The sequence below is a fragment of the Ailuropoda melanoleuca genome, chromosome 3 (assembly GCF_002007445.2).
Source record: "Ailuropoda melanoleuca isolate Jingjing chromosome 3, ASM200744v2, whole genome shotgun sequence".
NCBI classification, from domain to species: Eukaryota; Metazoa; Chordata; class Mammalia; order Carnivora; family Ursidae; genus Ailuropoda; species Ailuropoda melanoleuca.
The window spans coordinates 54,804,271-54,830,377 of NC_048220.1; the positions used below are offsets into that span (position 1 = coordinate 54,804,271).

Here is a 26,107-nt window from a genome sequence, read left to right on the forward strand (position 1 = left end):
AAGAAAAGTTCTAATTATACAGAGCAGAGCACTATATTTCCTGCCTTGTAATTGTGACGAATGGTATGCCTTTGTTTTTAAACAACACCTAATCTTTAAAATGACTCTGCTGAGAAGCCTAGCATTTTTTCCCCAGAATATGTCCACTGTGTATATTAAATTGACTAAACATTCAGAAGAAGGAGCACAAATCAGACCCGGGAGAGTGTATCGCTTTAGTGAAAGTAGGAGGGAGGGAGATGTTACCAACACTGAAAATACACTAAACTTCTGATTAAAATACCAGATCCAGCCCCATGAAGTCTCTTAGGAACATTCAAACTGTTGAAAATAAAATGGAAAAAAGCAATTACCCACTGGCATCAGCATCTAATTGTTTAATGAACATTACATGGCCGGGATCCTATTACTAATGTTTGTCTTCTTCAGCGTACATCCACTGATGAAGGAAAGTTCTTTTTTGGTTGCAAAGTGGCCTTCAGAAGTTGGACGCTCTGAGAGATGACAAACAGGCAACATCTTTTTCTTCTTGCTCACAAGTCAATTTCTGGCAGTTTTTGACAGGTCATAAACACACATGAAATGCTAAACTTAGTGAGTTGTTAGATGCTTTTCTTAAAGTTGAAAAACATTTTTAAAATAAATTTTCCTTATGTCTCCTTTTTTCCACATTCTCAACTCTGACATTCAAGTGCACTTCACGAACTGATGTGTAATAACATTTGAAAACCAAATTCAGAAATCCCTCATGAATCCAGACTCTGCTCTTGGAGAATTTCTAAGGTTTTAGGCTTGGGGACTAGAAGGAAGATTATCTTAGCATTCCTAAGGACAGATGGATGAATACTGTAAATAAGATAATTAAGAATAATGTTTACTTAATTAAGAGAAATTTTCCTGTGTCTTAGATATCACGGGCAATGAGTTACTTTGAAGTTGTCCTTGTTTGGGTCTTTTTGTTAGAGCACTGACAGTCATTAGACTCCTCTGTAAAGGGTCTCATCCATTGGTGTCCCTGACATCACTCTTCCTTGGGTTTCCAAACGGCTGGCAGGACACAACTTCTCAAATCCTTTTTGTTGGCTCCTCTTCCTCACCCACCTACTTAAATGGTAGAGTTACTTAGCGTCCCATCCCTCTTTTTTCTCACTGTCTGTAAACTGACCGGGTAATAACCCCAACTCTCCTTAATTCTAGGGAGCTAACGCTTACATTTGTGTTTTCAGCCCGTACTTCTTCCTTGGGCTCCCTCATGTGCCTCCTGCCTCAGCGCCTAAGCCTTAAACCCGCACAAGTCCTTCATTCCTCTCTCTCACCCATCCCGATCCTAAATATCACTTTCACCATCTACTCTGTCTCTTCCCACAGTTGCCAACTTATCCCTGCTGTCGTCATTTCCTGTCTAGATTTCTAGTACAATCTATTAACTAGGACTTCTGCTTCCAGTATGCTCCCCCAACTGAGGCCACTGGGGCCTTTCTAGAGTGCAAATCTGAACACGTCATCCTCTGCTAAAATCCCTTGATCCAAACTCTGTAGGCTGATAAGGGCCTTCATGATGGAGACCGCATTCACCTCTCAGTATAATCTCCCTACCCATGCACACAGATGGAAGGTACTACCTTTGCATTTTCTGTTCCCTGTGCTTCGAATACTCTTGTCCCTGACCCCTGCTGTCTCCTCAATCTGTTAAGCTCTCTTTTGGCCAAGACATCACTTCTGCTAGAAAGCTTTCTCTGCCTTCCCAGAACTGCATAAGGTACCTGTCCTATGAGCTGCTATGTACTTCCTGGTAATTTCCATGTCACAGCACTTAACACACTGAATTGTGGTAGCAGGTTGACTCAGCAGTTTTCTCCAGTGAACTATCAATGCCTTCAAGGAGAGATATGTCCTGGTCATTATATCCCCAATGATCAGTTCATTCCAGACACTCAATGAATATTTGAAGGATGAATGAATGCAGCCCTACCTTAAAGATCTGTTTCTCAGTTTCTTGATTCTAAATTCTTAACAGGGAGAATCTCGGGCCAGTTTCTACCCCTGGTTCAGTGAGCTGAGTTAGGGGTATGAGGGTAGGGATGGAATCTCTTAGAAAGGAGTGTAGGGGTGGAAGCAATGGGTAGCATGTTTACTAGAATGATACAATGTCCTTCACTGAAACAACACAACTGCATTTTATTTTAAAAAATCATATATTTTCACTTATTCATAAGGCCTCCTATTAGCCCATTATAAAGAAGTGAAACTATACTTTCATTATAACACATAAAATAAAAATAATCACTTCTTACTCAAGATTAGTCACTCACTCATCCATCCATTCATCCATCTATCCATCCATCCATCCACAAATATTACTGTCTACTAAGGGCTAAGCTCCATACTAGGTACTGAGTAGAGAGTGGAAAAGAAAACAAATCCTTGTTTTCATGGTGCTTACTTTAAAAAAAATATAGACACAAATGTGTAGTTATTAGTTATGAAATGTACTATAATAGAAAAGAATAGGGCGATTTGAGGAGTTATGGGGGGGGTGTGATTCTGGTATGGAGGTCAAGGAAGGCTTCTCAGAAAAAGACAACAACATTTAATTTAAGACCTGGCTTCTTGGGGAAGAATGATGGGGTGGCCAGCTGAGGCAGAGGAGACAGGAGGACAAGAGTAGAATTGGAGAATCTCCAAGGAATTATCATGACAGTCTTGGCCAAAGGCTAGGGCACCTGTGATGGAAAGAGGTAGATGGATTCAGGATATTTTTGGAGGTGGAACTAATGTACTCCTGATAAGCTGGAGGTAGGGGTGAATCAGAGGAAGGTGCCAAGAATAATAGTCGGTGTAGAGGTTAAGCACATGGACTCTGAAGGCAGATGTCTGAGTTTAAATCCCAATTTCACCATTACATCATCGTGTGACCTTGGGCAAATTATTTCACCTTTCTGTGCCTTGGTTTCCTCATCTATAACGTGGATAACAGTAACAGCAGCTACCTAACAGATTTGTTAAAAGGATTAAATAGGTTACTAAATGTAAACATTTCAGCCAATGCCTGGCATGTTAGTAGGTTTTCTTACTAACGAAAATGAGGTAAAGTTCTAGGTCTCTCATTTCAGCAGTGAGTAACTGAGGTGGCATCAAAGTGGGGAAATAGAGCTGAGGAGGCGATCTTGGCAGAGCAAAGACCAGAGTTCAGCTTTAGATAAAATTCTGGGATTGCTGCAGAGCCTTTGGGCATCTTTGGATAGAAATCTGATCTCAGAAGAGATGCCTGGGCTGGAGAAGGCAGTCTGTGATGCTTCAAAATATATGCAGTATTTACTGGGTGGGGAATGGAAAAGACAAACAAGGAAAAGTGTATAAAGTAGGTGAGCAAAGTAAGTGAGTAAAGTGTAAAAACAGAGCCAAGGATTGCGCCATGAGAGTTCACAAAGCCAAGCAGAAAAAAAACCAACAAATGATTTATGTTCAGTGCTGTTATACACGCGCGTTAGACTAGCAGAAATAGAAACATCTAGTATAATTTGAATATAATGAATACTGAAACAAAGGACTTCCCTTCCATTTCTATTTTAATGGAGCCTGAAGATTTAATTCTGTTTAGTCTTGTTCAGTTGATTGTGTGCCTTCTTCTATTACTCATTGGAGCCTCCTCATCCAAAGACTTAAAAGAAAGTACGGGGATGGGATAAATTTGGAGATTTCTCTGGTTTTGGTTGCTGGATCTTCAATGGTGAGGAAAGAAAGTGGGGCACAGTTGAACATGAACCAGCTAATTCAATGTCTTATAAGTTAAGAAGCTTGGGCTTGATAACAAGGAACCACTTAAGCAAAAATGATGCATGATCATTTTGCATTTTAGAAAAATCACTCTTGAACAACATGGAGACTGGTTGGGAAGGGAGCAAACCCAGAAGCTCAGAGACCAATGGTGTATCTGCAGCAGCAACCCATGACAGAAAAGGCCATGGGGGGAGCAAAACCACTCAGAGTGGAGCGATGATCACAACGGGAAATGGGGGGGGAGTAGGTGCTTGACTAGAAAGAGCGGGCGAGAAAGAAAATGACACCCAGACTTCTGGGTTGTTTTCAGGCATTTCTGTGCCTTTAAAACATTACATTTTTCCTGATACGTACTTATGCTTCGCACAGCATTCTCAGTGCTTTCTACAGCGATAACCCTTTAATTTTCGACTATGTTCTCATCCTGTCCCCTGATAAATGCACCGAGTCATTAAATAGCTCACATGGAAAATAAAGATGCAGATTTACTTCATTTGGGCTCAGTTCTCCAGGCCCCAGGCCTAGGTAGAAGAAACAAATTCTATTACCTAAACCACAGAAGCTGAAATCCTCCAAACAAAGAAAATACTCCAGTGGCTGACTTGGTCTCTGTATCATCTGGCTTAACTAATACTTGCTGTATTAATATGCTAGAACTTATTTACAAAAGAAAATAATTTAGCTCATCATTGTGAGAAAGAGCCCGTGTTTCAAATAGCAATATTTTGTAATAAATAAGAAATAAGAAATAAATGGATCTCTGTTAATGGGGAAGATTTCCTAATGACCTAGCTCAACACTGCCGGCTGCATGCTGGCTTGATTTGCAGCTATACATAAATAAAGAGGTAGCTGCATCCTTGATAGGACCCAGGGGAAGGCAGTTTTACCTCTAGATATCTTTCCCAGCCTTGTCATGTCATGCTTTTTACAATGATCATATTCATCATTTGCTTCTTCTCACTCTTCCTGGTACCTTTCCTTCTAGTCTCTCTTGAACCTACTTCCTTCCTCCCTCCACCCAAACTACTCCTCAAGATCACCAATGACTTTGCTAAATTTGATGGTCAAGTCTCAGTTCCCATCGTTTATGACCCATCAACCACATTCACAGCAATGACTCCCTCTTCCTTATTACATACACATTTTTCATTTGGCTTCAAGGATGCCACATTCTTTGGATTTTCCTCCTGTTGCTTCCTTGCTGTTTCTCTCCATGATCTTGTAGGGTTCAGAATGTCCTTGGGTTCTGTTCTTAGTCCTTTTCTCTGTAACTTAAACCCTATGATGATTTCATTCAGTCATATGGTTTTAAATAACATCTCTATCCTCTTTATGACTCTTCAATTTGTAGCTCCTGAACTCCAACTCAGCGTCTCGACTTGGGTGTTTAATAGACATCACAAACTCAACATGTTAAAAAAGGAACTCCTAAATTCCCCTCAAAAGCTGTTCTACTGATAGCCTTCCCCCCCATTTGCTGGCAACTCAATGCATCCAGTGCTCATGCCAAAAATCTCAAAGTTGTCCCTGACTTCTCTCTTTCTCTTACAACCCACACCGAATTAGCCAAGAAATCTTGTTGGTAGCACCCACAGATTGTATCCAGAATCCAATCTCTTCTTATTACTTCCACTTTTACCATCCTAAGCCATCTGAGCCACCACCATCTCTTGGCTAGGTTACTAGACCATACTCCCAACTTGTCTTCCTTCTTACACACTTGTCCATCCTCAGTACCATAGCTCAAATAATCCTTTTGAAAAGGATCAGTTACACCACTTCTTTACTCAAAATCTTGAAATGGCTCAGAGTAAAAGCCAAAGGCTTGCAAATGTCTATAAGCTCTTACCTGGTCTGCTCCCACCCCTTAGTTCACTGACCTCATCTCTTTTACTTTCCCCCTCGCTCACTCTGCTCCAGAGACCCTGGCCTCTTTGCTGTTTCTCAGACATGCTAGACAAGCCCTACCTTAGGACTGTTGCTCCATCTGTATCCCAAAACGCTCTTTGTCAGGTATCTGGAAGGCCAACCCAGCACTCTTTCAAGTCTTTATTCAGATGTCATCTTCACGATGAAGCCTACCCTGACATATTTAATACTGTCATGTGCCCCCAACCCCAGCACTCCCAGCCCCTTTGTCTTCCTTTCCTTTTTTCTTTTTCCATAGCCCTTGTCACTCTCTACTATATTATGTAATCTGCTTATTCATTAAGTTCATTGTTGATTGTCTCCCCTGCTAAAATGTAAGTAACACAAGGGCAGTGTTTCACTCACTGATATATCATCAGTACCAGGAACAGTGCCTGGAACACAGGAAGCACTCAGTAAGTACTTGGTGAATAAACAAATGAATAAATCCTGGACACCTTTCCTTTCCAGCTCACACCTTCAGCGTATACTTTGCACAGTGTTCTGGTCTTGTCCTCAGGATGGGGAATGAATATATTGAACATTGCCTGCTTAGGGTTTATCCTCTGTATTCTGGTTCTCTTCCTCCTCATCTCCATGGGATCCTCACTGTGACCCAATTCTTCAGGTCCTTGTATCTGAAAAAAAATGAGAAGCTGTGGCTCCATTTAAAAAAAAAAAAATTGGAGATTCTTAAATTAAGCCAATGCCACCAATAAATGTAGAGGAAATACAAATGTTTGCTAGACTTTTACAGCAAGAGAGAAGGGTAAGGAATAGTAGGAAACCCAAGCAAAGGGCTTGGATGTGAGCTATATGTTATTAGAGCTTAACATAAGGGCACTGGAAGAGAGGAGAGGGGCATGGCTGGTAGCAACAGACTACCTCATGGGGTATCCACTGTAAGACACGCATCTTATTTTTGCTTAAGCTGGACTCCCGTGCTAACTCACCAAAGGTTCTGAGGTGCTCCCATCACGCTGCTGGCAACCAGGATAGCCTGGAGAAAACTGTGCCAAGAATTCTCAGAGACACCCACTGAATAAGAAATGCCTGGAGTAGGAATGTAGAGGCTGACCTTTCCTACTAGAGTTTTTTTTGAAGATTCCAGGCCATTTCCACATTGCTCTCCGATATTGGTAACACTAACAATAGGATCAACAGAGTTAGGCTGAGCTTTTGTTTAAGTACTGAGCTTTTGTGCATAATTAATCTTCAAAAACTCTTTTTCTCACACAGCACTGAATTTGCTTAACCTTGGTCAAAAAGAAATCAACACATTCATGTTTTCATTTTCTTTGGGTAAATACCCAGTAGTGAAATTACTGGATCATATGGTAATTCTATTTTTAATTTTTTGAGGAACCTCCATAGGACTGTTTTCTACAGTGGCTACACCAATTAGCATTTTCGAAGAAAACAAAAACACGAATTTGAAAAGATATATGCTCCCCTATGATTACTGTAGTATTATTTACAATAGCCAAATTATGGAAGCAACTCAAGTATCCATCCATAAATGAGTGGATAAAAAAGATATATATATATACAACAAAATATTATTCAGCCATTAAAAAAAATGAGATCTTGCCATTTGCAACATGGATAGACCTAGAGGGTATACTGCTAAGTGGAATCAGTCAGAGAAAGACAAATACCATATGATTTCATTCATGTGGAATTTAAGAAACAAAACAAATGAACAAACAAAGAAAAAGAGAGACAAACCAAAAAGCAGACTCATAAATTCAGAGAACAGCTGGTGGTTGCCAGAGGGGTGGTGGGTGGGGGATGGGTGAAATAGATAAAGGGGATTAAGAGTACACTTACACTTATGGTGATGAGCCCTGAGTAACATGAGCACGGAGTAACATATAGAATAGGAAGGGAGGGGGTGTGGAAGGAATGAATCAACACAGAAAATACCAAATCATAGTGTAGGGCACACAGTAGGCATTCAACAACCACTGGTTCCTGCTTCCCCCCTCTCTTGTTCTCCTCTAGCACCAACCCCCAACCTCCTTTGAGATGACTATTTTCCATGTTTGTCTTTCTCATGGTGTATCTGTATTTCTTCTTATTTGGCCCCACATGTCAGATTGGCTTGCATTACTACAGCCTGAATCATTTGATTTCCTGTCCATGTTCCTAACCTTTCCAGCTCCTTTTGTATCATTTCTCTGTCATTCCTGCTGTTTACAATACCTCTCAATTTAAAGCCATCTGCAAATCTCATTAACAAACCACTGACTCCCCCACAGTCACAGGACATGTTGAATAAAACAAGACCTAACACCACTTTTCTTCTTCCATCTGAGGCACCACCACTCTGGGTTACTTTAAACTGTAACCATTTTAAAATATGATATTATTACACGTTATTCCCAGTCTAGGCAAATGTAATATGTGAAAATCAGGATTAATCATTTTTTAATTTACTATTCACTGTATAAAAAATTTAATTATTAATTCCCTTAGTCACCTTTCCTAGCCTACTTAAAATATCCTTTTGCTTACAAAAAGAAAAAAAAAAATCAGTCAACTTTTCAAGGCTACTCACAGCCTTGAATATAGGTATTTAGTGTCCTTTAGCCATTTCAGTATGTCAGAAATTGTTTCTTAGTAGAGTTTTAAGAATAAAATTTAAGTTCTTCCATTTTAATAATAGGCTTCTTGAGGAACCCACCAGTTTTCTCACTGCTGATTCACTGGATCTTGGTTTCAACTCTTCTCCCTCATTTTCCTGATATACTCAGAATGTTTTCAAAATTCTATCTGTTCTTCTTTCCTCAAAAACTTTTTGAGCTCCTTCTATGTCCCCAGCACTGTGCTAAGTACAATAAGGAAAAGAGCCTCCACCCTCCAGGAGCTCTTAGTCCACGAAAGAGCGCGAAAGGAAATAACACTGTTGAGCAGCTGCCATGGTCTGGATGTGCACCGGGTTACCCCATTTAGACCACAGGGAAACCCCATCTTACAGCTAAGAAAACAGGGTTTCAGAGAAGTTTAGTGATTTGCCCTCTATGCAGAGGATGAACAGACAACTCACAGGAGAAGTACAAATAGACTATAGACATAGGGGGAAATACTCAACCTTACTAGATATCAAACAAATACACGTTAAATAAATAAACAGGCTATTTGTTACCTCTCACGTGGTGAAGGCAGAGAGAACCATGGAAACTGGCGAGGTTGCAGTCATGCAGGCTCCCCTACAGAGGGGGGCACAGAAGAAGTGGTGTGAGCTTCCTGAGAAACAATTTGATAACAGGTAACAAGGACCGTTAACAGAGGAATTTAGCTTTATGTGCATCACAAAGGAGTGAAATAAAGAGTGCTACATCCATACAGTGAAATTGCACAAAGCCTTTAAAAATCATGTCGAATATGGAATGACCTACAAGATCTTCTGAATATTAAATGAGAAAGCATATTGCAGAATGGTACATGCTACGGGATTACAATATACACAGGGTTGTGTATGCGTGTGTGTATAGAAAATAGAAGACTGAAAAAACAATATGTTAACAACAGTTATTCACAAGAGGTGGGGTTTTTTGAGTAGCTTTTAAATTTTAATAATTAAAAAAACAAACAAACTCGGGACACCTGGGTGGCTCAGTGGGTTAAGCGTGTGCCTTCAGCTCAGCTTCTGATCCCAGAGCCCTGGGATGGAGCCCCGCAGGGCATCAGGCTTCCTGCTCAGCAGGGAGTCTGCTTCTCCCTCTGCCTTCTCCATCTGCTGCTCCCCGTGCTTGTGCTCTCTCTCTCTGACAATAAATAAATTCTTAAAAAAACAAACAAACACATAAACTGTTCATATACTCAGATCTGGTTATTCCACTACGTTGCCATAAACAGCAATGCAGACTAAGAATCAAATAACTTGCTCAAAATCACCAGCTGGTATATTGTGTTAAGCTGGGCTTTCTAACTCTCACATCCACTGTCTTTCAATGTCCCTCCAGCTTCATCCCCAAAGCCCCGATGACATCGTATCTAGAATTCCTTTCTCTTGGGTTCTTTTTCCTCCTCATTTCTGCATCTGCTGTATCCCTTCACACCTTTTTCTAAAGCTATTGACTAAACCTATTGACCTGTTTTAGCAGTAGTCACCCTGTGAACTGGCTGTTATATGCAATACAAACTAAATCATGTTCACGAAATGAAAAAGGCAATTTCCACCCTCCCGGAGGAAACTGGGACACCCAGAATACTGGGTCAGAATAGGCATAAGCCAAGAGTCTTCAGATAAGTTGGTTAGCTTCATGCATTTCACATTAAACTGATATCTATTTGGTCATAACTGTGATATTTGGACAATGTCATACTTTCTTCCAAACCAAAAGATTTCCTTCTTCAAAATGTAAATTCTTAAAAGCACCACCTTCCCCAAAGTAGGACCTGAGGAACCAATCCTTCATTGTATTTATAAATGTTCAATTTTTCCTATTGTTTTCACTTGCTTACTCAAAAAGTAGGATAAACAGAATGGCCTCTGTCTCCCTTGGAAAAGAACAACTTTTGGAGCCTCAAGTTGGCTGCGTTAAAAATTCGAAATGTCTTTGATGTTGCACAGCTGTCTTCATGTCTTCATCACAGATGGCTCACACGTTCCAGGAGGCTGACTAACGTACCTGGTTTCTCAGTCTTCCTCCTGAAGCTCTTGTCTGACCAAGAAGGGACTCGTTTCTCCAGGATCAACACCTAGGAACTTAATTACAAGATGCTGCTGAGTAAGACAAATCCTTATATTCTCCCCAGCACCTTCCTTCTTGTTTCCATCTTCTTGTCTCAAACATATTTGCCACACTCAGTGATCTTACTGGTTCCCCTTGATCTCAGTGTTTCTCCTACGGAGATTCACTTAGGACAAGATCCCAATATGGTGAAAATTAAAAGTTTTCCTACAGATAGCTGCTATTAGTGGCAAAGGAAAAAGAGAACGTCTATCATCCACTGAAGGCCATCATATTAATAGTCCCCAAACAACCCTAGACCAAAGTCAAACCTCTGAGCTGAGCAATTAAGGAGCAAAATTTCTGGTGATCTTTGTTGTGTGTTCTCCAAATAGCTTGAGAACTCCAAATAGTTCTCTTTCCTCAAAAGAATTCCATTATTCCACAGTAGCAACTCTTCTTTCCTGCTCTCTGGCAGAAAGCAGGGGATCATTACTAACCACCTCAATTTACCCAGGAACATTTCACCTAGAACCTAAAGTTCATATGCAGTTAAGATTTGTTTTCTTTGGGGATAGGAGTATCAACAATGATGTAGCCAGCTTTTCACGTGGGAGAAATACAATGCTGACACCTCTATTTGGAAGATCGACGCATTTTACTATATGTAAGTTATACTCAATTAAAAAAAAATTGTAACAAAGACACTCACCTCCTCATGCAAGCTGCCCTTACTTGACTAAAGTTCTAACAGGGTTCTCTATACCCATATATCCTACCCCATTTATAAAGAGAGGCAGCAAAGAAACATGAATATCTTGCCCCTCACACGTACCCCAACCCCTCACCAAACCTGCATTCTTCTCAGTGTATGTCTTCCATTCAGTTACGTGGAACATTGCTGGACTGTCTAGGTGAGTGAAAGGGAAAACTGAAGAGAAACTTATAGGGCCAAAGAGATGAGCTAACTGTAGCCCTGAAAAGTTGTGTGAGCTGTTTGAGTCATTCGCATACCAGTGGCTGAGGGAGCAGGCCTCTAACCTGCCTCAGCATGGGGTAAAAAGAGCACAAGTGATCTCAACTCATCATAGAAGAATAAACATTTTATAAAGAACAGCCTTCTCTCGAGTTCACTCCCAGCACTGAATAACCACTTTCAACCACTCAAAAATTCTTCCCAGTGAAAATATTTACCTCAAGGAATAAATAACATTAAATGAGAAATTAATAAACATTCAGGCAATTTGAGATTTTATTGTGAAAATAGCTATTTTGACATTATATCCAGTTTCTCACTTATCAGAATAAATTCTTTACAACATTGATCATCACTACCACTTCTGGGTATTTATACATAATCTCTGAGTGAAATATATTCACACTAGGCATGACTAAAATATTTAAATAATGACCAACATTGCTTATTTTAAGATGTTTACAACAAAACTATAGTATTTGTACACCAGTACAGATGTGTAAAATATTTACCAAAGATAGGCTTGGTGGAACAAAACCGATATGTGTACACAGATATTCTTAATCTTCTTTGTGGTCAATCTTCAAGAAAACCAGAGTTACGTTACAAACACCTCAAATTTCCATTTCAAGATGAATAGGAAAATGGAAACATGTTATTTCCTATTATACAAACTAAAACACTGAGTCAGAGGAATAAAGCTCATCTTTATGCAATTAACATAAAAGCCTGGGTATAGTCTTCCTTTCTCCAGAATAGACCATATACTGGGTCACAAAACAGGTCTCAACCGATACCAAAAGACTGAGATTATTCCCTGCATATTCTCAGACCACAACGCTTTGAGACTGAAACTCAATCACAAGGAAAAATTTGGAAGAAACTCAAACACTTGGAAACTAAGAACCATCCTGCTCAAGAATGATTGGGTAAACCAGGGAATTAAAAATGAGATTAAGCAATTTTTGGAGACCAATGAGAATGAAAACACATCGGTCCAAAACCTATGGGACACTGCAAAGGCAGTCCTAAGGGGAAAATACAGAGCCATCCAAGCCTCACTCAAAAGAATAGAAAAATCTAAAATGCAGTTTTTATATTCTCACCTCAAGAAGCTGGAACAGCAACAGAAGAACAGGCCTAATCCATGCACGAGAAAGCAGTTGATTAAGATTAGAGCAGAGATCAATGAATCTTTGGCACTTTTAAAGCACAGTGAAAAGTGATCTGGAAATTTGTTCTGGAATTCCAAGTTGGTTCTTTCCATCTTGGAGATGCCTAAGAACTGCTTAGTTCTCTGGAGCCATCAGGTCATGTCCCTGTACCACTGTTCCAAGCCAGCTGGGATTCTAGGGGAAGGGGCTGACTGACCAGGGGCCTCACATGTGCCTAAATAACCAAACTGTTTAAACCCACCTCCCCTCGCAACTGCATGGTCCAAGGGAGTCCTAACCTATCCCATTTTTTTTTTTTTAAGATTTTATTTATTTATGTGACAGAGAGACAGACAGCGAGAGCAGGAACACAGCAGGGGAGAGGGAGAGGAAGAAGCAGGCTTCCAGCGGAGGAGCCCGATGGGACTCGATCCCGGAACTCCGGGATCACGCCCTGAGCCGAAGGCAGACGCTTAACGACTGCGCTACCCAGGTGCCTCCTAACCTATCCCATTTTTTATCACCATTCACTAGAGGGGCACCTGACAACAGGAAACCTTTGCAGTTAGCACCAACAAGCAAAAACACTCCAGGGCAGCATTTCCCTAAGTATATTTCTCAGAATACAAATCCCAGAAGATACCCACTTAAAAAACACACACACACACACACACACACAAGAAAACCATATACAATAAATCAGGGAAATAGCATATACAATATAGGCCCTTCTCGGAGACTGAAACCACACAAAGGTTCAGAAAAGCCTATAGTAACTTAACCGAGCATTTCCCAAACTTATTTGGCCATAGAACCCTCTATTCACATAATAACAATATAATCTTCCAAAACACACCTTCTTCTCCAAGGAACTAGAAGACGGTTTTTAAAAAATCTTACGGTATAATTTCAAATTAATAAGAATCAGGGAATATTCTTCTATCACAACATTCCCCTCTCTACAAATGTCCAGCTCAAAGTTTCCCTTTCTTATATCATTATTCAAGAATATTAATTCTCATCAGTAATCACTGGCCTCCTCATCTGGAACAAATAATTTCTGTATGCTTTTTTTTTTAAGATTTTTTATTTATTTATTCATTTGACAGAGAGAGAGACAGCCAGCGAGAGAGGGAACACAAGCAGGGGGAGTGGGAGAGGATGAAGCAGGCTCCCAGCAGAAGAGCCCGATGTGGGGCTCGATCCCAGAACCCTGGGATCACGCCCTGAGCCGAAGGCAGACGCTTAACGACTGAGCCACCCAGGCGCCCCTTTCTGTATGCTTTTTGATTCTGAGACTACCTCTCCAACCCAATCACAGTGATTTTAAGTCTAGGGCTGGTAACCTGGGTTCCCAGCAAACACAACATCCCAACAAGATTTTGAGCTTCCTAGCAAACCCTAACTACATCCAAACAGGGGCTAAAATATTTTGAAAACCCTTAAAGAAACCCAAAACTTCATCTTTATTCTCTGTGAAAATCAGCCCTTTGAAGATCTAATGACACTTCAGTTAAACCTCTTAGGGTAAGGGTGCCTGGGTGGCTCAGCTGGTTAAGCATCTGCCTTTGGCTTGGGTCATGATCCCAAGGTCCTGGGACTGAGCCCCACATCGGCTCTCTGCTCAGCAGGGAGCCTGCTTCTCCCTCTCCCTCTGCCGCTCCCACTACTTGTGTGCACGCTCACTCGCTCTCTCTCAAATAAATAAATAGAATATTTAAAAAAAAAACCAAACCTTTGAGAGTAACGGGATTATAAACCTTTAGTTCATGTAATTAGGAATAAATTTCTTAATAATCTATTTAAGAAATACGAAAATACTGAAGAGCAAATGTAAATTCCACAGAGCTGAACAAGAAAAAAAGGCAAAAGGTAATTCTTCATGCCAACAACAAATACAAAAGACCATAATCAAAACCCAAATTATACTCAGTGGCTCTGCTCAGGATTTCAATTATATAAATAACCAAACCAAGACAAAGTCAATTACTAAATCCCTATGAGCTTAGAACAAAAACCACACACGCTGCACTTTCTTCATCAAAGCACAGTCCTAGTGGCCGTCTCGTCACACCGTGTAATTAGAGAGAACACAGCAAAGTACTACCACCACATGAAGACACAGAAGAACTTTCTTTAAATGTATTTTATCCTAAAAAGTAAACCCAAGTACCACAGGAAGACGATACTCCTACAAATATAAAATCATAGGGTATTTTACAGGGAAATGGAGTTCTTGGTTTTAGGTTGTTTTTTCTTTTCTGGTAAGGCAAAACAGATCTCTAGATAATCATTTGTTACAAACCTGAGGTGTTTCTTTCTTTAAACTTAAGAAGGAGGTAAATTATATTTAATGTATATTATGTATTTGTCTGGATCTGAATACTAAATACTATGTTTGAATCATTAGATTTAAATCCTAGTTTATGTAGCTAATGATAAAGTTATTTACTTTTTAAAACCCTTTTATTTTGAAATAGAGACTCACAAGAAGTTCCAAAAATAGTACAGAGACTGTGTAACCAACACTCAGCTTCTTGTCTTTAAGTACTTATATTTTGGTTTTAAAGGGTTATTAACACTTTTGACCGTTTATGGAAAACTGTCAAAAAATCTAATAGGCCTGGTGAATATATATTCTTGGAAGAGGCTCTATGAAAACATACTGCTGACTTCAAATACCACTTTTATCTATGAAGGCACCTTAAAAAATTGGTTTTCTGAGATTCTATCACTTTTACCAATTTCTGCCTCTTTTGATGTTTAGTTTCTTTCCATTTTTGTAGACTTCTGAAAATTATAACTTATCTGTGATTGAAATAAGCTCTCTTATTTCTTCATGTTAATAAATCTAGCAATATAAACGACTAGAAATTACAAGTGCAAATCAAAATGCTTTGGATTCATTGTAAAAATCTTGAATTCTCTAGTGCCCCCAAAATAATACAAACATACCTATGTTGAAATTTGTCAGTGCCAATCCTTGTAGGGTAAAAAAAAAACATTGTGAAGGAAATGACTCTCCTCAGTGCTCTTTACAGTGTCTTTAGTGTTCAAAGAAATGGCCAGTCTTATGGATGACCGGTGGCAGTTTGCTGATGGAGGATCTTTATCTTACGGGAATTACCTGACCGATTTTCTAATCCTACACTACCAACAAATATAAACACAAACACAGTCCTTTGGTCATATGCCACCATCACGTCATAAAGAAAGTAGGTCACAGTATTTTGTTAAACACTGTGGACCATTTATCTCAGCAACTCCAACTTTATCCAGAGCATATCCTGACCAGCTGATCACAAGCTCTCTGCCCAATCTGGAAAGTTGTTCCTTTCTAAGAGCTTCCTAGATGTGTGGCTCATCCCTGGAGGGCTTATGCTCAGTTACAGCTTCCTGGCATCTTGCTGGCTTATCCCAAAAATGCTCAACTAAGTAGCCCAATGTATAAACTCTCACTTAATCTAAATCACATTTTGCATCTTAGGAAAGGTAGTCTGGAAACATCCTAGCCTGTGTAGTGCAAGGCTAAAGGCAATTCAAAGCAGGAATGACCAAAAGGAAGTAAATCATATTTACAGCTGTCTTTTCTACTAAAAATGACAAATACATGTTCCTCTAAAATGCTATCTTTTGATTAAACTTTCAACACGTGAAACGTTGCAGTCTGCTTATTAGCTGAATTCTGTGTCATAAGAACATGATCTCTACATTCTCATAAAAATTTAAACACATTTTCCTTAGCATGGGTATTAGTTTTATTGACAGAAAACTTTACATAAGCCAGTATTATCTTTGTGCCCATGGAGAAACTTGGAAGTTAAATTTACTGTTTGATTTTAGAATCTATTAGGGTTGATATAGCTCTTTCTCCCCCATTTTTAATTTTTCCCAAAACTAAATCTTAATTGTCCTGTTTTATGTATGTTTGACAATTTTAAGCCACTTCAAATGCTTCTTGGAAGGCTCAATATAAATCATAATTGAAAATGACCAACCCTAACTAAAGCATAAACAGATGTCTGATTAATGTGTTAACCACCCTTCTCCAATTTATATCAATCCAGAGGACGATAAAGTCCTATGGTCATGATTTTCAATACAGAAAATTCATACGGATTTTGGATTGCTGGAATCTAATAGAAAATTAATACAAAACACACAAACCCGTTGCTGAAGTAATGTGAAACTCATTAGTTACTTTCCCTAAATACATCCAAACAGATGAACAAGATTTTGAAGACTACCTTGTTTCTCATTTAATTAAAACTTTCAAGAAAAAGTATTTACAATGACTCAAAGACTCCTGCATCAACAGCTACCTAAATACAGAACAAATCGGGAGGATTTAGGTCAAACACAGCTGAGCTCCATTCAGCTCCAATTAGGGGAGTCTCTTGACTACAAAGCTGTTTTCTTAACATGGGGGCTTCTGCATAACGTGGTAAGATTTGCTGAGCACCATAGTAATCTTTTGAGACACTATTCAAAAACATGATCCTATATTTTAAAAACCCCAGAAGTGGTTTTAGGACAACAGAAGCACCTCAGCCACTAAAATTAGAGAGATTCTGTTATAAGTAAAATCACCTGCACAGCAAATCCTTTAACAGTTCAGCAACCAATAGATAGAAAATATTCTTTAAAAACTACCACTATTTCCGAATAGTCCATTAGATCCTTCAACCATAGTTAAATTATATGGGAAATAATAAGTTGTCATAAAGCTTTTGACTATGTGACAGTCTTCTTATGAAAGAACACTGGTCTAAGCATGGTGAGCTTGGACCAGGCACACAGTAGGTATTTCTATTACTCTAGCCGAGTAGTGTCTGACAAATGGGCAAATCTCAGTAAGACTTTATAGTCTGGCATAATAAATGATGACCAACACACTCAGTTCTCCTGAAATTAATCCAAGAAAGAGAGGACTCGAGTTAAAAATGTACTACAAATACATAGATCTAAAGCTGCCATTGGTCCAATAAGCTGAAAGAGTCCTTGCTAACCTTATACTGAACACACCAGCAAATACCAATGTTCTGTTGAAGTGCATACAGTCGGATGAATATTATATGTAACCACCTTTGATACATATATATATATCTCAGATCCCCCAAAAGATTACACTTCTGAGAGCATAATTAAAAAGCACATTCCTCATTGCTTTTTAAATACAGGCTTTTCTACTGAAGTAAATAGAATATTAGAATATTACATTTTTCCTAATGTCTAAAATTGGCATCAAATTTCTAAACAGAAGAAAAAAGCCTCAAAGAGCCACATATTAGATATTCAAACTGTTCCAAGAAAACTAACTAAATTAATAAATTAATTTGAATAAATAAGAGTGCACATTCAGAACAGAATTGTAGCTTTTGGTCAGCAACATGTGAGCTAAAGGCAAAAATCTGCCAAGATTAAGGCAGTATTTTTTTTTCTAATATACAGTACAGTGTGTTTTCTTTTTTCCCCAAGTTCATTTAGCATTCACTCTGATGTTATCTAAAGTGCACTGCCAAGCTAAAATACAAGCTTCCTAATTAAGAAAAACTAGATGTCACAGAAAGGTTCTTTTTAGAGCCCTCCTTATACCTACTAATGGCATTTTCTTCTTGCCTTCAAACATGTAGTCTAAGAGATGACTGCAACAACCATATGACTTTGGACACAAAGCAGGATGACTGTCAGGGCGATAGGCGTTGTAAGGAATGACTTTCTTCTTCTGCTGGAGTCAATTTAAGTGTTGGCAGTTTCCGAGGAGGAAGCTGAGGGCTTTGGCGAAGATTGTCATCCATCTGTGGAACGTACAAAAGGTACAGCTGACTAACGGCTGTGGCACCACTTATGTGGACTGTGGTCTCCCCATCCAAGTTATAGCCTAGAAGAGTACAGAACTGTATGGTTCCAGGACGGCTTGAGAAACCTTTTTCTTACAAATAATCTCTCAGGAACTCGAAATGTTGTACCTCCAATACCAGCGAACTCAGTATATGTATAAAAGCCAAACTGCTCATCTTTGATGCCTTTGCAAATTATAGTAATTCCATAAAATGAATGTTCTACTGAACTCAATCAGGTCACAACTTGATTTAAGAGATCTTCCCATAGGAAGTGTAAAAGCAATACTTCTGACACACTGAGCTCCCCGGTTTACAAATTATGTTCACGCACAATACCTCTTTTGATCTTCCCAACACAACTGTGAAGGCAAAATGGAAGATGATCATTCCCTATTTTGCATATTAGCAAAACAGAGCTCAGAAAGATTAAGAAATTTGCATTAGGTTGCAAAGCTAGTATCACGAGTTGAAATTAGAGCCCCGGTGTTCTTGTTCCAATACTTTTGTTCTTTCAACCAGACTTCAGTGCCTCAGTGAAAATGACCTGTACTCCCCTCAGAAAGACATTAGCATCCCTGGAAACACTAGGAGAGGGATTATTTAGAACTGAGTCAGACCTGAGGAAGCTACCTTTAAGCACGGGCCCCACGGAGTGCAAGGTTCAGAGCCTGCTGTTGAGTTCTCAGTCAGCTCAACTTCAGGAGACTTGAAAGCAGCTGCCACCAAGGACCCCAAACCGACAGCATACAGCATCTGAGTACCCACTTGATAAGTAGGCTTTTCTAGAGTTTTGAGCACGTGCAGAGCAAAACTCTCTTATCTTCTCCAGATGCTCTTATAAAGCACCGAGGAGATGTCTCAGCAGAGGCACATGCAACTTACAGGAAAGCAAAGAGGATAAAAGATTAACTTTTAATTCTCCAGTGGAAAAAAGTATTCCCAGTGAACGACTTGAATCAATTGTGTTGTCATACTTTTTTCTTACAAGAGTTAAGTTCCTCAAATATTACTTTCTTTTTTTAAGCTCTAGATTTTCTGTCCAAATGGTGAACTGTAGTAGCCAATAGATTTGTTGCTCTAATGCCTTGTAGCCAACAGTGAACCACACTGGAGAGCAGCTATGAAACAGGGGTGGAAAGGACAGTGCCCGATTTAGAGTTAGGACACTTTCATATATTGATGATGACCCACGATCGAAGTGTACAAAATGGTCACAGCGCCTCTTGGGTTCCCTTTCTGCACAGGTAGGTATCTTGTGGTTCCCTCTACATGTCTGTCATGAATTTGCCACACCAAGAAAATGAAAACTCTCCTGGATGGCCCTTACCTAGCAATTAAGTGTCAAAAACAATCCGAATCATCTTTCCACTACCCACGCTTAACACTCAATATTTTTCCTTTCATGGGATTGACTGAGTTGGGCTAAGAAGACAAACTTGGTGTGTAGTCAGCCCACCTAAACTTTAGTACTGGTCTTTTACAGTTTTACTGTTCAGTCCTACTCATGTCTCGTGTTCTAAGCACACATGAAATACTGTAAGAAGAAACAGAATGGTCATCCCAGAGAGTGGCGGTTTCTGGCTACTAGTACTACGAGTACTGGACTCAGAATTCCATGTATTTCCTTCATTTGTGGCTGGCTAACTGCAGAGCCCGTGCTGGAATCCAATCTCCAGGGTTCAAATTCCCTCTCTGCCTCTAGCCAGCTGAACAACCTTGGGTAGGGAACATACGCTACTCTCGAAGCTTCAATATCCTCATCTGTACAACAGGGCTGCGCACACACAGCTGCCGTGAGGAGTCAGTGGGACAACTCATAAAGCTCACAGAGCACCGTGCCGGTTACTGAGAGCTCAGAAGCTGCGAGCCAGTGTTATGAGGCCACAGTGCCTCATCAGTTAGTGAAAGAATGAAGTATCATTCACTGGTATGAGAAAAAAAGCAAGTTTATCAGACACGTGGGGGAAACATGCATAACTCTTGTGTTTTTCCAATTAGAATCACCTTTGAAATTTCCATTACTGGCTGTCTCCCCTACCTACTTCCTCAATATCTCTCTCACCAAATAAGCAACCCCAAAGTGGCAAAATATCCCCACTGATGAAAAACCATAGGCGGCATTTAGAACAGAGAAGGAAAGGAAGGAGAAAAAATAACACAGTTTAAGTAGAAGAAAAGAAAAGACATCATAGTGCTATTAAGAAAGGACAAGCACAGGTGCTTATGATCTCAAGACATGTTAACCTTCAGAGGCTGAAACAGATGAACAAGAAGTGTTTTGGTTTTGTTTTGTTTTGTTTTGTTTTTAAAGCCTTTAAGGCTTCTGGGTCTCCTAATTTGAAACATTACTAATTATGTGGTAAAAGTAAACCCAATGCGACTATCAAAGTAATCAGGCCACTATTGGCTTTGAAACACTACATTATGTGCAACTTTAATAAATGTATATTTGAGCAGCTCTATGAAAAAATAAACTTAAAAAAACCTAAGAGGGTAAAGTTAATGCATATTAACTTTACAATTAAAGTTACAATATTAATTTCAGAAAGGAAAATACTAAACTACTGTAAAATAATGATTGAAGTAAACTTGACCTTTTCAATCAAGTTGGATTCCTTATTTACAAGTTGCGTGAGTTTCTGCAGATTTGCGTCTACCGTTTCTTGTCCAGCAGGAGAGATGCCTAAGAAGCCAGGGCAGAAATCAGAAAGACAGAAAATTTTGAAAGTCTTTAAAGCTGTTTAGACTGAAAGAACTTTGAGTCTCTCCACCCTCCCAAGTATGCTGCCCTCCAAAAATAAATCAATAAAACCAGGCAAAGTGAAAAACCGTTATGGGTTCAGAGGCCAAGTTAAGAGGGACAGTAACGCTCCAAAACCAAACCCTAAACAGAAGGACTAAATCTGTCTATTAGGTAGCAGCCAAGTGTTACGCAGTTAGCCAAAGTCATTAGTAAAAGAGCACAGCAGTCCTCGTTTCCTTCTCCAATTTGAGTTGTACCTTTTCCCCACGCATACCAACTAGGCCTTTAGTCACAACGACTGGGATAGCTTTCTTAGGCAGTGACTCCCAAACGGCTATCAACCAGACATCCACTGTACTTGGAGGGACTTAAAAAATACAGATTCCTGGGCTCTACCCCTATGAGATTCTAATTCGGTAAAATCTGTCATAGGAGCCAAGATTCTGTATTTGTCCTGTTGCCAGGTTTGCTAATCACTGTTTCAGAGTAACAAGGTTGCAAGTTACTTAGTTCCATGACTCTCAAAGTGCTAATCCCTCTCTCTCTCTCTCTCACATAACCCATCCTGAAAAATAAACTGTCCCTAAGCCAGTTATCCTTGTAACTTCTGTTTCTTAAAAGGACAATTTCTACCAACTTCCCGATACAAATTTCGTATCCCGATCACTTAAGCACAAGGCCCCACACTCCCAAGAAATCATATCCTAAGTGACGGGGACCCTCTATTTACAATACCTCCGGTCTGATGCAATCAGTTTTCAAGTAGTGGAATCATGGGAGTGTACCTCACCCAAATCAATCTGCTGCTGATTTCTGTTCATGCAGGAAAATGCTAGAAGCAACATTTAAAATAATTGCCCATTTGCATTAGGATAAATGGTATCTTTCATCAGGGACTTAACAAATAGCTGTGGTTAACTTTTAGAAGAAAATGATCCACTTCAAAGGGGCAATATTTAAAGAACGAGAGGCAAGAAATGTATAAAGTCTAGAAGAATAGACAAAAGGCATTTCTCTGTTTAAAGCAGAACAAATATATGGGAATAAATTTGGAAAAGTGCATCTTTTTCAAGTGCTATAATTCAACATTTAAAGACAACACACAAATTTCTTCAATAAGTCATGAGTTTTGCTTATACGTCCATAGGAGAATATGCAGATAGTTTATGCAAACACAGATTAGCTAAAGAGAGGCCAGCTTACCTCCAAGACTAAGCCTAAAATAACTGTTTAGGATGTCGTCACAGAAGCGGCACAGGTTGGAGAGCTGTTTCAAATGTTTTTGTAACTGAACTTTAGGAAAGCGTACTTTATAAAGCGGTGCGAGGAAACCAAACACATAGGCATCCAAGGTAGATGGCCTAAAAATCAATTAAGGATTTTTTAAAAAACACATAGGAAAATACTGACTTGGGATTATGTTAAAAATACTTATTCTCAAATACATTTGCCAATTTTGGAGTATATAATATAGCCTTTTAAAAGATTTACTACACATTTTAGCTTATAAAAATGATATAATGAGGGTTTTATTCAGTAGTTTTTTAAATACCCTAACCATTTATTTTATTTAGAAGAAAAGTTATAAATTAAAGATGCATTTTTACTCACAAGTGTTACATACAGATAGCAGACAGGGTGGGAATAGCCTTAGATATTTTAAATTCAGAGAGATAGCAGATTGAGTCAATGTTTGATTACCATGGACAGAAAAAGTTTACTAGAGTAACCCATTCAATCTTTTTTTTAAAGTAAAAAACTCATAAAGGGGGGAGAAAGAGGACTTGCTTTAAGTAACTGTTCATTGACTACATGCATACAAAACATCAAAATGATTTTTAAGGGAATGCACTCACGTATCTCCAAAGAAAAACTGAGATGTTCCCAATCTGTTTGACAGAAGATTTAGGCACTCCTTGGCATCTCTGTATATCTAATAAGGATGAAATTACAACTCAAAAGTAGGAAGGATGCTCTAGAACTCCTTTCAGGCAGGCATTTAGGTATGTTCATCTCTGCTGTCTCTCTTGTCCCTCCTCTGGAGGGCCCTTGCTTTGAAAGTAATTCCAACCATACCTGAGCTTCCACTTCTCGGAGGTGGTAGAGGGGAGGCTCTCCTCTGGTCAGGAGAATTCTATTTAGTGCTCCCTTAGACATTCTTCCAGGCAGGATCAAACTCAAGGGAAAAGGAATTCGTGAAGCAAACCATGGCTTTGTCACAGTAAAGTAATTGTCACTCTCAACCCAGAATGTGTGAAGCTGCAAAACAAACAAAAACAACTAAAAACAAAATCAAAAAAAGAAAACAAAACCCCCACACACACAAAACAAAACCAAAAACAAACCCACTACAAGCATGTTCTTTTGTTAAAAGAAAGGTCATCCAATCAATGTGAAAGTTTTTAATAAATATCTTTGTATAAAGTAGCTCCATACAACTTTCCCAGTTAGAATGACTCAAGGATACAATAAGGTCTTAAACACATGGATTTGTTGATTGCTATATCCCGGGCACCCAGAACAAGGCCTGGCACATATGTGCTCAATAAATATTTGTTGAATGAATGAATTATAGTTAGCTAAATTCTATACATGGGAGCAACAAACTCCACCTTCCACAAATAACTTTTACTTCCAAAATGACATTATCTTTCACTTCATTGTTTCATGTCTTAGTTGAATGTCTAACAATCCAGTTTCACAGTAACATAAAAGAATCAAGATTAATACGTAAATGAAATTTCCTCTCTGAAGCCTTTTTCATTATGTTCCTTATAAATAGACTGAAGTATATTTTTAGTAGGTCACTACAATACCAATGCTCACCACTGCAGGAAGAAGCTTCTCTTCGATGAGAGCAATGTAAGCCAGTGTATCTGCTCCCTGTTTTGCTGAGAGTTCATAATCAGCATTGTATTTCTATGAAAAAATATAAAACCAAAACACTTGAGAAGTCAAGGGCATCCCAAAACAGTGAAGCTAAATGAATTAAGATTCCTATATTCTTCCTCAAAAATGGCAAATATGATATTAAAAGGATAAATACAAATTCAATGACAAATGCTGCTTAATGCAAATACAGTTCTTAGCACATCACACACAGTAAGGTCAATAAATATTGTGCTTTTTTTGTTGTTGTTAACTGCTATTATTCAGTGATTGTTTATGACCTAGTTTAGTTTAGTGCATGGCATATAGTACAAACTTAAACAGAAGCTATTATTTTTAACAATAAGGAAGAAGTTCTAATTTGTTGCATTTTTCCCCATGAGAAAAGAAAGAAAACCTCCCCATTTAGAATAGTTCTAAATTTTGTTGACACAGGGCTTATTTTCTTAAGAAAAGTATTGGCAAAACCAATTATACCTTTGGTATTTATAAAAGTCTTTACATGTTTCAGTATTTTGGATACATTATACAAACCTTTACATGATCACACATTTTAGATACATTACTTCATGAAACATTTAATTGCAACTCTCCAGTCAAGTATTCTTTAAAAATAAAATAGTTGCTAGTTGGTAGGAACTCAGATGTCATATGTAGCAGAAAGTGTATAGCAGCTTTGTGACTAAATTGACAATCATATCAGTAAGCGTGAAGATGGCCTCAATGAATCTGCTTATGTCTAAACATCAATCAAATCCAAAAATGTACATGAAAATATAAATTGAGTATATACCTTGCTATATGACTTTCAAATCACAATACAACTCAGGATTCAGAGCAGTAATTCTCAAGTCTATTTTTATATCAAACCTGAGGTATCTCCAATTATCTACTGATTTGGTAAAAAAACGAAATTAAAAAAAAAAACCCAAACTTAACAATGTTTTTTGAGAGTTTTGGTTTTTTTTTTTTTACTAATATTCAAGGAACATGTTAGAAAGGAACCACCCACCTGTTTTCTTAAAAAGTTTAGTATTTTTGCAGGCTGAGAAACAATGTTGTCTTCAGTTGTCAAAATTGGTACATCTCCTATAATCAAAAACAGTTCACATACAAGGAAACGTTTCTATTTCCTCTTAAATTCTGATCCCCTAAAAACTAGACCAGTTGCACATTTGGAGGGGGAAAATGAGTAAGTTCACCTTAGTCTTCTGCGTTTTAACAAAGCAGCTCTAGAGAACACTGTCATTTCTCGTAATTTCCATTGATCTGGCTTGTACTTTAAAGTATTACTCCGAATGATCACACCATAAGCAACATACGGCCAAGGTCATGGTAAGAAGAAACTGAAACCCCAAGGTACTACTCCATGGCTATGTGCCTCACAGGTTTAAATTCGGGGAGGAAGGGGGACTCACTTTAAAAAGAGCAGACAGGTGTATTAAATGTTTACACTGTACCTCTTGAACCTCTCCAGGTGTTATCTATGACATTGACTTTCAAGGGTGCACCAGAAAATTTGGCGTAAGCCTGAAACAAAGTTTGCAATAAAACATTTAGACTGAGTACATAGTGCAAATCTGCAGAGCAGCTTTACTTTACAGCCTGGTCCCCCTAAGGCAGAAATGCCTGACACGCGCGGGCTGTGTCCCTCTCCAGACAGCCGAGGACCCGCGCGCCAGCTACCCATCTTTCGGAGAATTTATTTCCTCAAAGGTCTGGGGGATGCAGAGTGGGGCGCGCGCGCACCCAGCCTTGGCTTTTCATTCCACCGCCCAGAAAGCTCCGCAAGGCTGAGAAGACTCGGTGCCAAGCGGGAAAGCCATGACTCTCCCGCCAGGCCTCGGCGGGGTCACAGGCCAGGCTGTGACTCCAAGGGAAGGAACCCAGCGCGGTGCAGGGAGAAGCTACTCGGCCACTCTCCGCCCTGCAGCGCCGCCGGGAACCGCGGCGAGCGGCGGAGACCAGGCCCAGCCAGCTTCGCGCCTCTGGCCCCGCCCATTTTTCCTGCGCCCTGGCCCGAAAGGCGGCCTCACCATCACCACCAGGGACTCGCTGTGCACCGATGGGAGCCCCCAGCCACCTCCCCAGCAAGTGAGCTCCAAGGGGGCCGCCATCTTGCCGGGGCCGACC

General features: G+C 39.4%; 1 protein-coding gene across 7 annotated transcripts; it reads right to left on the reverse strand.

Moving 5' to 3' along the window:
* Positions 1–362: 362 nt before the first annotated feature.
* On the reverse strand, positions 363–26,107 carry MTX3 (metaxin 3). 7 transcript variants are annotated; one of them, XR_002142091.2, is made up of 12 exons: positions 26,011–26,107; positions 25,435–25,504; positions 24,987–25,063; positions 23,912–24,004; positions 23,162–23,344; positions 22,942–23,018; positions 22,289–22,446; positions 20,937–21,025; positions 18,099–18,297; positions 10,328–10,404; positions 8,839–8,902; positions 363–6,328 (listed from the first exon to the last, which is right to left on the reverse strand). XR_002142091.2 is itself a non-coding variant. In XM_002916214.4 (9 exons), exons 1-9 carry the CDS (start codon positions 26,089–26,091, stop codon positions 18,187–18,189), a joined length of 939 nt encoding a protein of 312 aa, XP_002916260.1. In that variant the 5' UTR covers positions 26,092–26,107; the 3' UTR covers positions 17,977–18,186. The 7 variants fall into 7 exon arrangements, 2 of the variants coding, with proteins under 2 accessions (XP_002916260.1, XP_011219279.1); XR_004624111.1 differs by having other exon boundaries at positions 8,839–8,939; XR_002142092.2 differs by lacking the exons at positions 363–6,328; positions 8,839–8,902 and having other exon boundaries at positions 9,377–10,404.

Excerpts from the sequence above, each read along its gene's own strand:
- MTX3 (XM_002916214.4), bottom strand. The coding sequence starts at position 26,091 with ATGGCGGCCCCCTTGGAGCTCACTTGCTGGGGAGGTGGCTGGGGGCTC. Across the intron at positions 25,505-26,010 it reads GCGAGTCCCTGGTGGTGATG|GCTTACGCCAAATTTTCTGG; the intron begins GTGAGGCCGCCT and ends ACTTTGTTTCAG. Across the intron at positions 18,298-20,936 it reads AATCCAACTTGATTGAAAAG|ATGGATGACAATCTTCGCCA; the intron begins GTCAAGTTTACT and ends TACGTTCCACAG.